General features: G+C 45.6%; 1 protein-coding gene across 3 annotated transcripts in view; it reads left to right on the top strand.

The window, feature by feature from the left end:
* The window catches only part of Fndc3b (fibronectin type III domain containing 3B), a 309,891-nt gene that overhangs the window by 283,777 nt on the left and 12,346 nt on the right, over positions 1 to 13,768 (top strand). For all 3 annotated transcript variants that reach the window (XM_052730002.1, XM_052730000.1, XM_052730001.1), the window contains one exon: positions 3,188 to 3,400. In XM_052730002.1, the coding sequence (XP_052585962.1) occupies positions 3,188 to 3,400 (213 nt within the window). The remainder of the gene's footprint in view (positions 1 to 3,187; positions 3,401 to 13,768) is intronic.

Below are 13,768 nucleotides of genomic sequence, written 5' to 3'. Positions count from 1 at the left end.
CAGCCATATGTCCTCCTTGGTGTCTGTTCTAGATGTCAGTTTATTTTGTATTGTTTGGTGTTTTCTTCCTCCCTCCTCTTGCTCTCTCTCTCTCTCTCTCCCATTACCGTGTGTGTGTGTGTGTGTGTGTGTGTGTGTGTGTGTGTGTGTGTGTGTGTGTGTGTCTGTGTGTGTGTTAGGGATGGGTGGACAGAGATTGAGAGGTTGGGAAGACATGTGTAGTCCTGGGACTCTGCCTGAAGTACACCTTCCACCCTTCCTTTTGAGCTCTGAGGAGGTCACTCTATATTCTGAATATAAATTCTTTGTCAGATGTCCAGTGTGCTGTCTTCTCTCCCGGTCTAGCTCATCTCCATCCTCTTAACATGGAAAAGATTTTCATTTCAGTCAGACCCAGATTTTCCTTTCTCTCTCCCTCGTCACACACATGCTTTTTGTGTCACAGATGAGAACTCTTTTCCAAGTTCTAGATAATTGCAATGTCTCCTGTGTCGTCTTCTAAAAGTTCCGTATTCTACATTTAGATCTTCGGCCAGTGTATCGGTGTGAAGTTTAAGTTGATGTTTTTATTTTTTTCTCTTGACATCCAATTGCTCCCGGATCCATTTGCTGAGAAGACTGTCCTTCCTCCATGGAGCTGCCTTCACACCTTTGCCAGCAAAATCAATTGGCCATGTTTGTGTAGGTCTATTTCTGGAGCCTCTCTTCAGTTCCGTCGATCTGTGTGTCTCTCTCTTTACCATGCTGTCTTGACCACTGTAGCTCTATAGTGAGTCCTAAAGTCAGATGGTACTACTCTGCCACATTTGCTCTGTCTTCCACATCTGTGGTGCCTAGTTCACTTCCTTTCCATGTAACTTTTAGAATTAGCTTGTCTTTATCTCCTTATGTATTTATTTATTTTGGGAGACAAGGCCTTACACTTGAGCCCAGGCTGGCCCTCAATCCTCCCGCTTCAGTTTCCCAGGTGCCAGGGTGGATTTTAACCACATTATGGCTATAGGTCAATTCTAGGAAAGTGGACACTTTTGCTGTGAAGCGTCCTGTCCATGACTACTCCAGGTCTGTCTGTTTGGGTGGTTCTCTATGATGTTTTCATTGGCATCATGTGGATTCCATTTCTTTTTTCTCTCATTCCCTATACCTTTTGCTCTCAGTACTGGTTGGTATTCTTAACAAATGCCCCTGAATAGGAGGGTGAGCACACCAGGCATCCATGCCAACTCTTGCTCGTGGTCTTAACGGCAAAGTATTTCCTCTCTCACAGCTGTCATGGTAGTTGTGGCCCTGTTTCTTAGATGTCCCTTTTCAGATCAAAGAGGCTCTCTTCTGTTTGCAGAGCATTTTGATTGCAAAGCTGGATTGTGTTAGATAATCTATCAGTTGATATGGTCATCTGTTTTTTCTTCTTTAGGCTATAAGCAAGATGGAATTGCTTAAGGTCTAGGAAATAGGGGAATAAAGAAAGGAGATTTCCCACCCCATTCAGAGCCATACACATCCTGGGGACTGATCTTTCTCTGCAGCTCTTTCCACACAGAGGCCCACTTTTAAGCTTAGTTCAGCCCCCGGGATGATAAAGGGGGAAACGGAAAACTCACTGTTGGTTTGTGAGAAGTCCAACTCTCGTTCCTGACGTGTGCTAGCTGGCACTTAACTTTTCAGAGTCCTGGAGTAGCTGTGTCCTTTACCCAAAATGAATAAGAGGGGTGGAGTGTTGTGCTCTGTCTCATGTAGAAGAAACCTTTCTTTTCTAATAGTTACAGATATTCTAGGCTGACTTATATACTCTCTACGTTGGAAGAATTTGCCTCACATGTGATGTTTAAGTGGTACTTTGTATTTAAGTACAAGCAATACAAGCTATAAGTGAGAACCAGGGGCGGGAGTGGTGGTGCATGCCTTTTACCCCAGCACTGGGGAGCAGAGGCAGGTAGATTTGTGTGAGTTTGAGGCCAACCTGGCTTATAGAGCGAGTTTTAGGACAGCTAAGGCTACACAAAGAAACCCTGTTTGGAAAAAAAACAAGCAAAAGCTATTAAGTGAGAATTACATAAAAGTAATTAAATCATAGAAATATGTAAAAATGAACTGCTCCCTAAATATTTCTCCTTAGACTATATTATTTATTATAAATTCAAAACACGGTTGAACATGGAAGTTTCTTGAGCTGTTAGCACTACTCTTCTCTGTCATCACAGTGATTTTGAGTTCAGATTCCTATGAACTTAGCAAGGAATCCAGGGAGAGAGCCCCCGGATGGAGGCGTGGTCAGGAGTCATAAGGAAGCTAGAAGCCGAAGCTAGAAGCCGTAGACCTGAGTGACTTCACATGGGTGATGCTGTGGAGACATGAGGTTAACTGGAGAATTCCGTTAATAAAGCGGAACTGTAGTCAGTCCTTGTATTTATAGAAAGCAAGAGGAGGGAAGAGTAGGAGCGGAGGAACGGAGAATCCTCTGTTCCGAGCATTAGGAGAGAAATGTCCCTGGAGGGGAGGGGGCAGGCCTCAGTAACACACCATGCAAAGAGGTGTGCAGGGTGGGGAGCACACCAGGCAAGTGTGGGCCGGTGACTTTGGAAAACTGTGGCTGAGCAGCAAGTTGAGAAGTAGAAGAAAATGGGAAATAGGGATCGTATCCCACTGTGTAAGGTTTCATGTATACATTTTAACTCTATTAGAGTTTAAATTTTGGCAGGATTGATACATCTTTACTGCACACAGTAAGCATCCAGTTAAGAGCTCTGTATAACCTAAATGATACCCTGGTACTACTAGCAGGTGATCTCTGGCTCTGGCTAAGTCATTGGTAAGGGGAGAGGCCAAAGGTCCTGTGGAAGGGTTGTTGGGAATGTGTTCTCCTTTTAATGAATTCTTTATGTATAGTCTAATGCCAAAGCTGGCTTTGAGCTAGAATATAAGAGCATGTCTGTAGGAGTCCTTCAGACAGCAGACTTGCTTTTTTCCAGTCAAAATCCTAAGGAATATTTGCTAATGCACTGTTTTGCTATGTTTAGAAACAGAGCATATAACTTCTCCTGAGCTGCCCAGGGTCTACTCGAGCTGTTCTTCCACAGCATCGCTTTAGGGAATTGCTTTAGTAAATGTTCCAGCAAATGTTTGTTTTGAACGAAGAAAATCCAACTTCCTAGACCTACATTGTCTTTTTTTTCCCCCTCACCTCTAGGATCAGAATTCAGGCTATCAATGAAATTGGAGTTGGACCATTTAGTCAGTTCATTAAAGCGAAAACTCGGCCATTACCGCCCTTGCCTCCTAGGCTCGAATGTGCTGCATCTGGTCCACAGAGCCTGAAGCTGAAGTGGGGAGACAGCAACTCCAAGATCCACGCTGCTGAGGCCATGGTGTACACGCTGCAGCTGGAGGACAGGAACAAGAGGTGAGGTACAGCAAGTGCAGCCTGGCGCCCCCAGCTCTGGCGTCCATCCGTCCGTCTCCTGCTCATCCCTCCTTGATAAAGAAGGAACTTAGGTGTTTGCCTCTTGCATTTTACCCAACATTGTGCCCTCTGTGCTCCCTCTGGAGTTCTTACACATTTGAAAGATCCCAGACTCCCTACGTGACAATGGATGCATGTTTTTCCCTTTATAAAGCCAGATGATGGAGAGAAATTACTGAAATAGAAATTTGTCGGATTCAAGTCCCCACTGTATAATAACATTATATTAGTCACGAGTGCAGAGGAAAACGGGACCTGGGAGAAATGGTACCTCTTTAAATATTCAGTAACCATCAGGACAAACATGTTTACCAATCTGAAATTGCTGTGGGTGATGTACAGATGGGAATGTACTCTCCAACTATGGGTGCTGTGATATCAAATTAACCAGAACAAATAAGAGATTTGTTTTTTATAAGACTCCATGCCCAGAAGACACTTGGAGATGCTGAAATCAAATCCAGGCTTTCACATCGTGCTTACTTAACCTAACTTTATTTCCTCAGAAAATGGCCAATCAGAAGACAGGCAGCCAAATGGTATTTAGGAATAATTAGATGCTGAGCAGAAGTTAGTGGTGACAGAATATTCTATTAGCAAAGGTTCTGATCAGAATCAGGTGAAAAGGAGGGTCATCGTAAAACCAAGGCAGTGGTGAACTACTAGGTGTGTCCAACTTGTTGACAATATGACATGATGTTAGTATACAAATGTGTTGGGCCACACTGACAGCTGCCATGGAACATATGTGTGCTGCGGGTTGGACACACCTAGACTAGACAGAATGTTCCTGGAAGCATGAAACCAGTGCTTCCCTGGGGGTTGCCTCTGTTGTATCCCTGTCTCCATTACCACATTCTGTTCCAGTACATGGGGTTTCTCCTCCCCCACACACATTCTTGGCCCACTGCTCTACAGTCAGGAGGTGAAGATCCAGGGAAGTGCCGGGGAGAAGGCACCATGACTGTACACTGGGCTCTGTGGAGACAGTATCAGCCAGTGATAACTGGATAGGCACTGACTGGACGCTTGGCTGAGGAAAAGCAGCCAAACCTAGGCCAAGGAGACCCTGTGCGTCTGCTTTGCAGAGCTGCCAGGAAGAGCAGGGAAAAGCACCCATGTGCTTCTATCAACTTTTTAGAGGTTGGCAGAGCTGAGAGGCCATGTCTGCTAAGAAGAAAGAAACATGTAAAGACATGGGAAAGACAGGCATTTAAGGATCCAGAGCATCCATGCCCCTTTTGGCCTTCCTGTTCTGTTCTGAATGTCATCACACAGCCTGCCTACCCATTGATAATGTCCCAAAGACACTGGGGACACGGGACAGCACAACAGTGGTGACAGCAGCTTGAACAAGGAATCCTGACCTGAAGGACAGAAGCATGCAAAGGACACAGCTGCATGCTAAGCTGAAGGAGAGCCTGGGGCAGCAGAATAGGGCAGCTGAGGCCAATAAAAGCGGGAAACAGATGAGGGAAGATGAAGGGAAGCAGGAAGATAATGGCGACCAAGACGATGATGATGAGTCGGTGCCAGCACAGTTTCTATAGTGGTTAGCCTCTTTACACGCCTCAGTCCCTAAGGAAAGAGTTGAAATGTGAGGCTGCATAAGACATGTTTTCAAACTGTACAGCACCTTGTTTAGTACAGTAAACAAGTAAACGTCTTGTAGATATCCCCAGGAGCCGCCACATTAATCTCCCTGATACCAGCAGGGTGTAGGATTTGATGTGGAGACTGAAATCGAGATCTTGGCCCTCAGCACAGTTGGCTCTACCAGGGGATGGTAGTATCTGTCTCTGATGCAGCTTAACAAAATAATAGCCCTGTTACACTTCATAATGGCAAAACAAACAAACAAAAAACAAACAAAAAAAAACAGAAGAGAGTTACAGCTGTTTTGTTGACCTTTGAATGGAAATAAGTACAATATTCATAGAAAGAGGGGAAGGAGATAGGGAGACAAGCCGAGAATTTAGTGCCACTGGGGAAAAGTGTTCTGGGAGTTTGGACCATATGCACGCAAACCACACATTTGAACTTGACTTGCCTTCCCAGGAAGACCAGGTGGAAAGAAAATAAAGCAGCCGTTGTCCCATTGGAAACCTGGCCAGGGCCGGCAGCACAGAGACAGTGAGGTTGATTTTGAGAAGGTTGTTGAAGATCAAAAACCTCTTTAGATACAAAAGCATTCATTCTGTTAAATATGTTTCTTTGGATCTGTTTTTAATGGATCATTATTCTACCTTGAAGGAAGTTGTCAGCCACAGAGGACAGCAAAAACAAGCATTCTGAACTAACAGAAGTTGTGAGAGAGCCAGTATTAGGGAATATTTCCAAAGCTTTGCATTTGCTCCAGGCCTTTGCATCTGTTGGCAATAGAAAGAACCTTCCCTGGGGATATTCTCTATATCCCCAAAAACACAAAGCACAGAAGGGCAGGAGCCTGCACTTTACCTGTCCGTGAACCTGGAGTGCCTGGGCAGTGAGGCTCCCTATTCTTCTGTAGCTCTGTCCTGTTGGGACAGCCCCCCAAGGGTGCCTCATGTGGAAAACTGTGCAGATGGTGGTCTCACCTTCTGCACAGAACAAATGCTCTAGAAGCATTTGTACAACTGAGTGTGGTTATCATGAGACACCTAAATATGACAGACAGAAAACCATGCATAGTCTCTAGGAGCCAATGCGTGTTCGCCCCCTGAGAGAAGAGGAGAGGTGGGGAGAGGGGAGGAAGCAGAGATGTGCTAAGGCTTGCCTTGTTTGTCAAATAAATCACTTGCCTAAATAGAACTGGCAATTTAAGAAATTTGACCATTAGGAACAATATTTTTCTTAATTTTATGAGCTGGAGTCCAAATTTATCTTTTCTAAATTAAATTTGTTGGTGCTCTCGGAAAGTCATTAAAGTGATGTGAGTCCCGGGCACAATCCATTCTTACTCTGTTTGTGGGATAGTTTTCCTGGGTTTAACAGGATGAGGCGGCCTGACTGTCGTGTGAAGGTGACCTTCCCTGGTGTCTGGAAGTCAGCACTCGTGAACGGCCCTCTGAGTCCAAACCTCTAACGCCAACTCTTGACTCAGGGTCAAGGACAAAACACTGGACTTGAATATGTCACAGTTCTGTTAGCATAATGTCTGTCTGTCCATCTGTTTGTCCGTCCTTCCGTCCACTCTTCCTATCCTCTTTCTCCCCCCGCCCCCACTTTCTTTGTCTTTGAGATAGTTTCATGTAGCCCAGGCTGACCTTCAATTCCTTGTGTGGCCAGGATGACCCTCCACTTCTGGTCTTCCTGCCTCAGCCTCCCAATGGCTGAGATTATAGGCATGTACACCACACTTGGATTTATGCAGTACTGGAGGGGTAGAGACCAGAGGCCCCTAGAGTACACCGTCCAACAAATCTAGCCTTCTGAAGTCCCAGTGACAGGCCTTGTGGTAAAGAAAGAAGGTTGACAGCTGTTCTGAGGACAGCACCAATGTTGACTTCTGGCCCCCACATGTACCCACACACACACACCTGTACCAGCACACACACACACACACACACACACACACACACACACACACACACACACACACATCCCTGTGTGTGCACAAAGTGACCCAGGCATTCAAATATATATTGTAAGCTTTCTGAAGGAAAATTCTGTGTGTTGAGATCATGCAAAGAACATGCCAGGCACTAGGAGCTTGGTTTACATTTAGTTCTTAGAATAAAAAGTGAAATATGCTTCTATACCTCCCACCCTCCCTCCTTCCCCCCCTTTCTCCTTCCCCATTTGGACCCTTTTCCTATAAACAGAAGGCATTCTACAGGTCAGCATGGCCCAAAGCCTACCTCAGGGTAAACACATCAAGAATTCTTGCAGCTCAACTGCCTGGAAGCTGGTTCCCTCTTCGTTAAGACATGTATTTCTCTGTATTCAAGCTTTTGATTGGCAAAATTCCAGGGCCATATTCATAGAGCAGCCATGCTCCCTCTGAAGGACTAAGTTCGTGCCTAGTGTTTAGGATATTCCACTATCAGAATTCTTTCTTGAATTACTACTGTGTGCCAGGCCTTAGGAGGTATGTGGCATATCTGGAGGAGCTGATCTTGCTGAGAAAATGAATTAGCATTCAACAGTGAACAGACAGTACAAGAGATTTTAATTTCAACAGAAAAGCAGAAATTAAATTAGTTGGCCCTTGCAGTGATTAGGCCTATTACTCTTAACAGATCCAGCACAGAAAATCTGAATGGTTCTGGTTCCCGTGTTGTGCCAGAAAAATGCACACCCTGAGCAAACATTCTCATAAAGCCAAGTTAACCTAATGCGCTCAGCAGAGTACAAGGACCAGTTCGTAGGGTCCAGGTCGTAGTGCTGCGCTGACAGTTCAGAAGATGTATTTGTCTGTGTTTCTGAAATGAAATGTTGCCTGTTCTAATGGAATTGGAGTTGATGCTGAGCCCCACCCTCATCGGACCGTGTTCTGGGTAGTTGTGCACAGTACTGAAGCAGAAGGACTAAATTCCAAGAGTATATTTGTGTTTAACCTGTTGCTTGGGGTTTGGGTCAGACAGCCAGTGTTTTTCTGGAATGAATAGCCACTGCTTGCCCTGCTTGTCAGCCTTTGTAACTGGGACACTTCCCTAGCAGTGAGGGGCTGTGGAGCTTGGTGATGCTTCCAGAATTACTGGCTATTGACTGTTATGGGGGGAGGGGGCAGGGAAATACCTGTGTCTTCATGGCCTCAAGGTTTCTTTAAACTCCAGAAGATCACACTGTAGGGAGTTAATGAAAGGGACCAGAGAGCATGAATGAACTGTCTCAGTGTTTCTCCAGCTTCCATTCTCAAACTTACTGCTGTGAGATTCAGAACCCTCACGTTTCCAGTTCACTTGATCACCCTTGCTGGGGAAATGGCTACTTCCCGCGATCCCCAGGCCACAGCTGCAGTTCTCAACACTCCTGTCAGAACTCTGTCCCAACCCTAGACCTGCTGATGACTTCAGATGACCAGAGGTGTGTTCCTGGACTGCTTTTTACCTAAGTTTCCCAGGCTATAGAGTGCAGAATGATGCTTGCGGGCTCCGGTCCCTGATTAATAGAGGAAAAATATTTTAGACACATTTTAATGTCTTCAAATAAAATCATAAAGATTCATCCTAAAAAATAAAAAGTATTGCTAGCTTGCTCAACTTCAGGCCGAATACCTTGGAGCAGTCAGGGCTGAGGGGAGGTAAAGGACAACTTGAGATCTGATTGGACCCGAAGTAGCATCCAGATAATGGGTTGTACCTCTGATTTACTTAATTAAGTAGGTAGAATGAAAACAATTAGTTCTTTCCTGCATTGAAGCAAGGCCACCACAGCAGAAGTGGACAGCCATCTGGAAAACTCAGGGACTCCGGGACTCATGTCCTCAGGCGAGGAGATTCAGTCCACACGGAAATCTGCAGGTGTCCAGCCTCTCCAAACCTTGAAGCTGGGGAGGGTCTTGCTATGTTTGCAAATGACTGAAATGCAGTTTAGGCAATACAAAATAAGCATAGGATTTCTGTCCATTCCTTGCCTTGTAAAAAGGGCTAGAGAGATGGCTCAGCAGTTAAAACTGCTGGGTTGATTCCCAGCACCCACATGGCAGTTTACAACAGTCTGTAATTCCTGGGGATCTGGCGCCCTCTTCTGGACACCAACCATGGATGTGATGTGCATTCATTCATACAGGCAAACATAAAATAAGTCTGAAAAAATTAAATTGATATCGTTTATCAAGTATAATGAAATTTTATTTCTTGGGGGAGGAAGCATAAAAATGCAGCTCATTAACCAAAAAATTGTTACAGTCTAATTAATTCACAAGTCCAAAGACCAGTAGACAACCGGGAATAGCAGGCAGGAAGGTAATTAGCGCTTTTCCCATCAGTCCTCTGGGAATAGCTTCTTTCACTTTCATATAAACAGGGACTCTGACCAGTGTCGGCATCAGTCTAGGAAATGGATTCCCTGCCCGAGGTGTCCCCACACAGTGCCATCTGTGTCCATCTGCTCCTGCACAGACATGGTAGGACTCTGTGTTCCTGGCACAGTGGGGCATTTACTGTCCATGTTTTTAATATCTTCTATTTCCAAACATGATTTGAGTGACATAGGACACACACACACACACACACACACACACACACACACACACACACACGGAGCCCAGAGAAAATAAGAAAAAAGAGAGGGAAAGACGATAAGATGATATAATGTTGTTCATGAATATGCCACGCTTAATCTTTGGGCAGCTGTTGATTTATGCTGTTGTGAAATGTGTTTTGAAGGGTACCACTTGAAGCCTTTTGTGAACTGCAGGCCATTTTAGGCCAGCAGGTTAGTCATGTTGAGTAGTTAATATCGATGAACTGAAGTGAGCCTAAAGATGACATGAGCAGTGTGGGGGAGAGCGAAAACCCTTACATTAAGTCTCGTTTGCACAAAGAACTTAGTAAGCTATTCAGAGCATTCTTGGTTATTTCTTCCTATATCGTTTTCTCTTTCCCCCCAATGGTTCCAAATGAAAGAACACATAAATATGCAATGTGGCCGAACTTACCCCATCAGATGCCCTTGGTGCAAACACATCACCTTTCTCAATGAATGTTAAAGGCGAAGACCCTGGGGAGAAGAGCGTGGCTCTCACTGGGGCTTTGCTGAGACTGTCCAGAACCTGCTCTTTGTTTCATGGTGTGTTTTCTCTCAGAGAGTTTTCTTGATTCTTTCATTTAGATCTCATAAAAATTCCTGTCAAGTAAACCCGATTGTTAGTTGGACGGTCTGGAAATTGAGCTCTTCGTCTGACTTGTTGGAATCCGTGGTAAAGGTCACCAGTTCTGCACTGAGGCCAAGGTCTCTGCATGCCTCTGTGCTCCTGAGACAGCCCCTCTCCACCTTAGCCCCGGAGGACTATGACAGACAGACAGAATAAGCAGAAACTCTTATGTTCACACGAGTGGAGGACTTTCTCAGTACCTTTTCGTAGTCTTTATTTTTAGAACTCTTTTAGGTTCCCGCCAAACTGAAAAGGCGGTGCCGAGAGCTTGCAGACCCACTGCCCACATCCACAGCCCCCCTTCTCAGCCCGCCAGAGGGGTTACAGTCGGCGGGCCACAGCAAGTCTAGCCTGCCTTTAGTCAAGCCGCACTGTTGTTCACGTGTCTCCCTGGGTTTGGGTGACGGAGGAGGCCATGGCTCCACCGTATACTGCCGAGTCATGTCACTGGCACATTGGCAACTGTAGGTCCCACACGTGTTTGTCGTCATCTGGCTGCTGTGTTTCCAGATGCCTGCAGAGATGACCCTGACCGGGCTGGAGACAGAACTGCTGCAAAGTCACTTAGATCATAACCTGTTAACAACCCAGCTAACCTGCTTCCTTTCCCAAATGTGTATTTTTAATACTGGAGAGACTGCTCCCTAGTTTCCTCCCTCCTCAGTCAAATTACCCAGTCTAGGCCTGGTTGTCCAAATCTGGAAGCCCAGCACTTGGGAGCCTAAAGTCTTAGGGTCATGAGGTCTATACAGTAAGACCCTGTCTCGAAATGGTGAGCTGCCCCAGGATCCCAGAGTGGCCTCTGGCTCTCACCGTGGGTGCTTTGGTTGGGCTTGCCAAGAATAGGGTGCAGGGTGTTCACCTGCTCCACTCCAGAAGCCTCAGAGAATCGAGGTGACAGGAGTGCCCTTGTGGGGACATCTTTCGTTTCTCCAACTTTGGAAAATAAGGTGAATCGTTCATTATCTTCGGTGCCTTGCCACCAACAGTATTAGTGGTGGTAATACTAAATCGTTTTCAACACTAGTGTTCACTGAATACTTCATAACCACAAGGCACTGTGCAGTGCAGTATCCTTTGTCTCATTTCTTTCTCACAGCAACCCCACAAGATGAATTCTGTTGCTCCCTTTCCCAAAGGAGGAAATAGCTTACCTGGTTAGATAGCCCAAGCTGGCCAATAGAACTCCATCCTTGCTATCCATTCTGTTTGACACACACACACACACACACACACACACACACACACACACACAGACACACACACACACACAAACAGAGAGAGAGAGAGAGAGAACCAACAGGCCAGCATAGTGCTACAGTGGAGAGAGGCCCACATGTGTTCCCACCCTGGCGAGTCCTTGGGCTTGCTATCTGTGGGGCTTCATCGTGGCCATAAAGTCTGGCTGTGGAGGTAAGGTGCCTTAGAGATATGGCCAGTGTAGGACTAGGACTTCTGGGACACCTTTGAGGAGCTGCGATTCAGAAGCCAATGCTTGGGCTATGTATGCCTAACCATGATTGAGAACATCATGGAGACGTACTGCACTGCAGGAACCATGCCACCTGCTTACAGCTCGGTGCATTTAAAATGGGACGTCTTCAGTCTTTGTCCCTTGGAATGTTGGGTATGGTTAATTCTTTTTTTTTCTTTTGGAGCTGAGGACCGAACCCAGGGCCTTGCGCTTGCTAGGCAAGCACTCTACCACTGAGCTAAATCTCTAACCCCAGGTATGGTTAATTCTATCACGGGGGCTCTGGCTTGTTTAATCAATGGAGTTGGCCTTTTACAAGAAGATCGAAAAGAAAGAAGATGAGGTCAGTCTACTAGAGCAAATACTTGCTGAGTATTTTAAATTTTCCCCAGAATGGCTCCAGCCATGGGTTTGATGTCCTGCCCTAACTCCCAGCGTGGCCACATAAGTCCCTGGCTCTGAAAAAGTCCGTCGTCTCCCACCTCCTAGAGTGAGAAACTGAGGGGTGACAGACAGCAAGCGAGGATTGCCTTTCGTGTGTCGGTGTGTGTACTTCTTCCTACATGCTGGTTGGTGTGTCCCGCTTGGTGTTTGAGGAGCGTGCTACTTACCCAGTTTGGATCATAGTATGAAATCAGATTACTGAATTTGCTTCCATGAATTTCTTGGTGGCTATGAGTACTTCTACCTCGGTATATAATTGAACTTTGGCACAATATGTATCAAACCTATTTTCTAAAGGAAGTGCCATCCTTGGAGTGTGGCAGGGCTGGAAACAGTTCTACAAACTCTTAAACACTGAGCTTGCTGGACACCGTAATGGAGATTTGAGAGTGGCCCTTGGTAAACCAGGACTTCCGTCTGTGACACAATTAAGGGCAGTTCCTCCCTCCCGCTGGCGATTCTAGCCCAGGTGAGCTGGGTTAATAAGTAGCCACTTGTCTCTACATTAGCCGGGCCGTCTTCATTAAGCAGTCATGTGTTGAGCGTGCTAAGTAGGTCGCCATGGTTATTTGTGGGTTTCAACCTGGACTCTGGCTTTCCTTGAAATTAATGATGTTCAACCTTCAATAAAAGGCACTTCCTCCTGAAGCAGAACATGCAGGACCATAAGTGAACCTGCCAGGGCTTAGGAACTCAGTTACAAAGGCTGGTGAGTGGCTGGATGTTACACACTGAGGATTGATTGGCTGGCAGGGGTTTTCTCTTCAAGCTGTTCAGTCTATCCACATCTTACTACCTGGATCCACCACACCCTGCCATCTAGAACTGTTCCACACAGAGCGAAGCTGCTACTATCCTTCAGAACTCCCTACCCTCACATAGGCCCAACACCCTCAGGGTGGTTCTCAAGCAACCCAGAGCCCAGCACACACCCGGTTGTTAGGAGTGCTTGCCAAATGAATGCAAGAATTCTCCTCCCTGAGCCAAACTAGCCCTGGTCAGATGTTTTGAATGATGATTCCATCACTGAGTACCTTCCAGTAGTTTCTGAAGACAGTGGAGTATCTACCTTGGATGCTGAGGGAACTCTGGGCGCTGATAGCCGGGCATGGCATGTGTGGACCAAGACCATGTGTTTGGAGTTACTCAGTGTTGGTTCTCGGGGTGTTCCTGGGCCAGTGAGGTTTAAGTACTGAAGAACGTTTGGAGAATTACATTGTTTTCAAAAATCAGTTATTAAGTGATAAGAGTATATTTGTAGCTCTAGGTAGTCCAGTTTCTCTAGAGGAGACAAGTTAAGTTTTCAAGATACACTGAGAAAATCTCTAAAGTACAAGGCTTGTTTTTTTAATTCATAGTTCAGGTAATTATGTTTCACGGTCTTACTAGAGGGCTCAGTCAGTAGGCAGACTTGCTAAACAACTTACATGAAGGAGGGTGTGGAGAGCCATCTGTACAGACGTGAGGATTGCTTTGGTTTCTGTGTGTGCTCCCGTACACACACACAAATAATAAATTAAGATTTAAAAGATATTTTAATTAGCAGAGAAGTATAAAATAGTTTCAGACCAAATGATAGAAGAAACCAAAA

The sequence above is a fragment of the Peromyscus californicus genome, unplaced genomic scaffold (genome assembly GCF_007827085.1).
Source record: "Peromyscus californicus insignis strain IS unplaced genomic scaffold, ASM782708v3 Scaffold_9__1_contigs__length_137607984, whole genome shotgun sequence".
NCBI lineage: Eukaryota > Metazoa > Chordata > Mammalia > Rodentia > Cricetidae > Peromyscus > Peromyscus californicus.
Note: the sequence above shows the minus strand (reverse complement) of the source record. Positions and strands in the feature narration are given on the sequence as shown.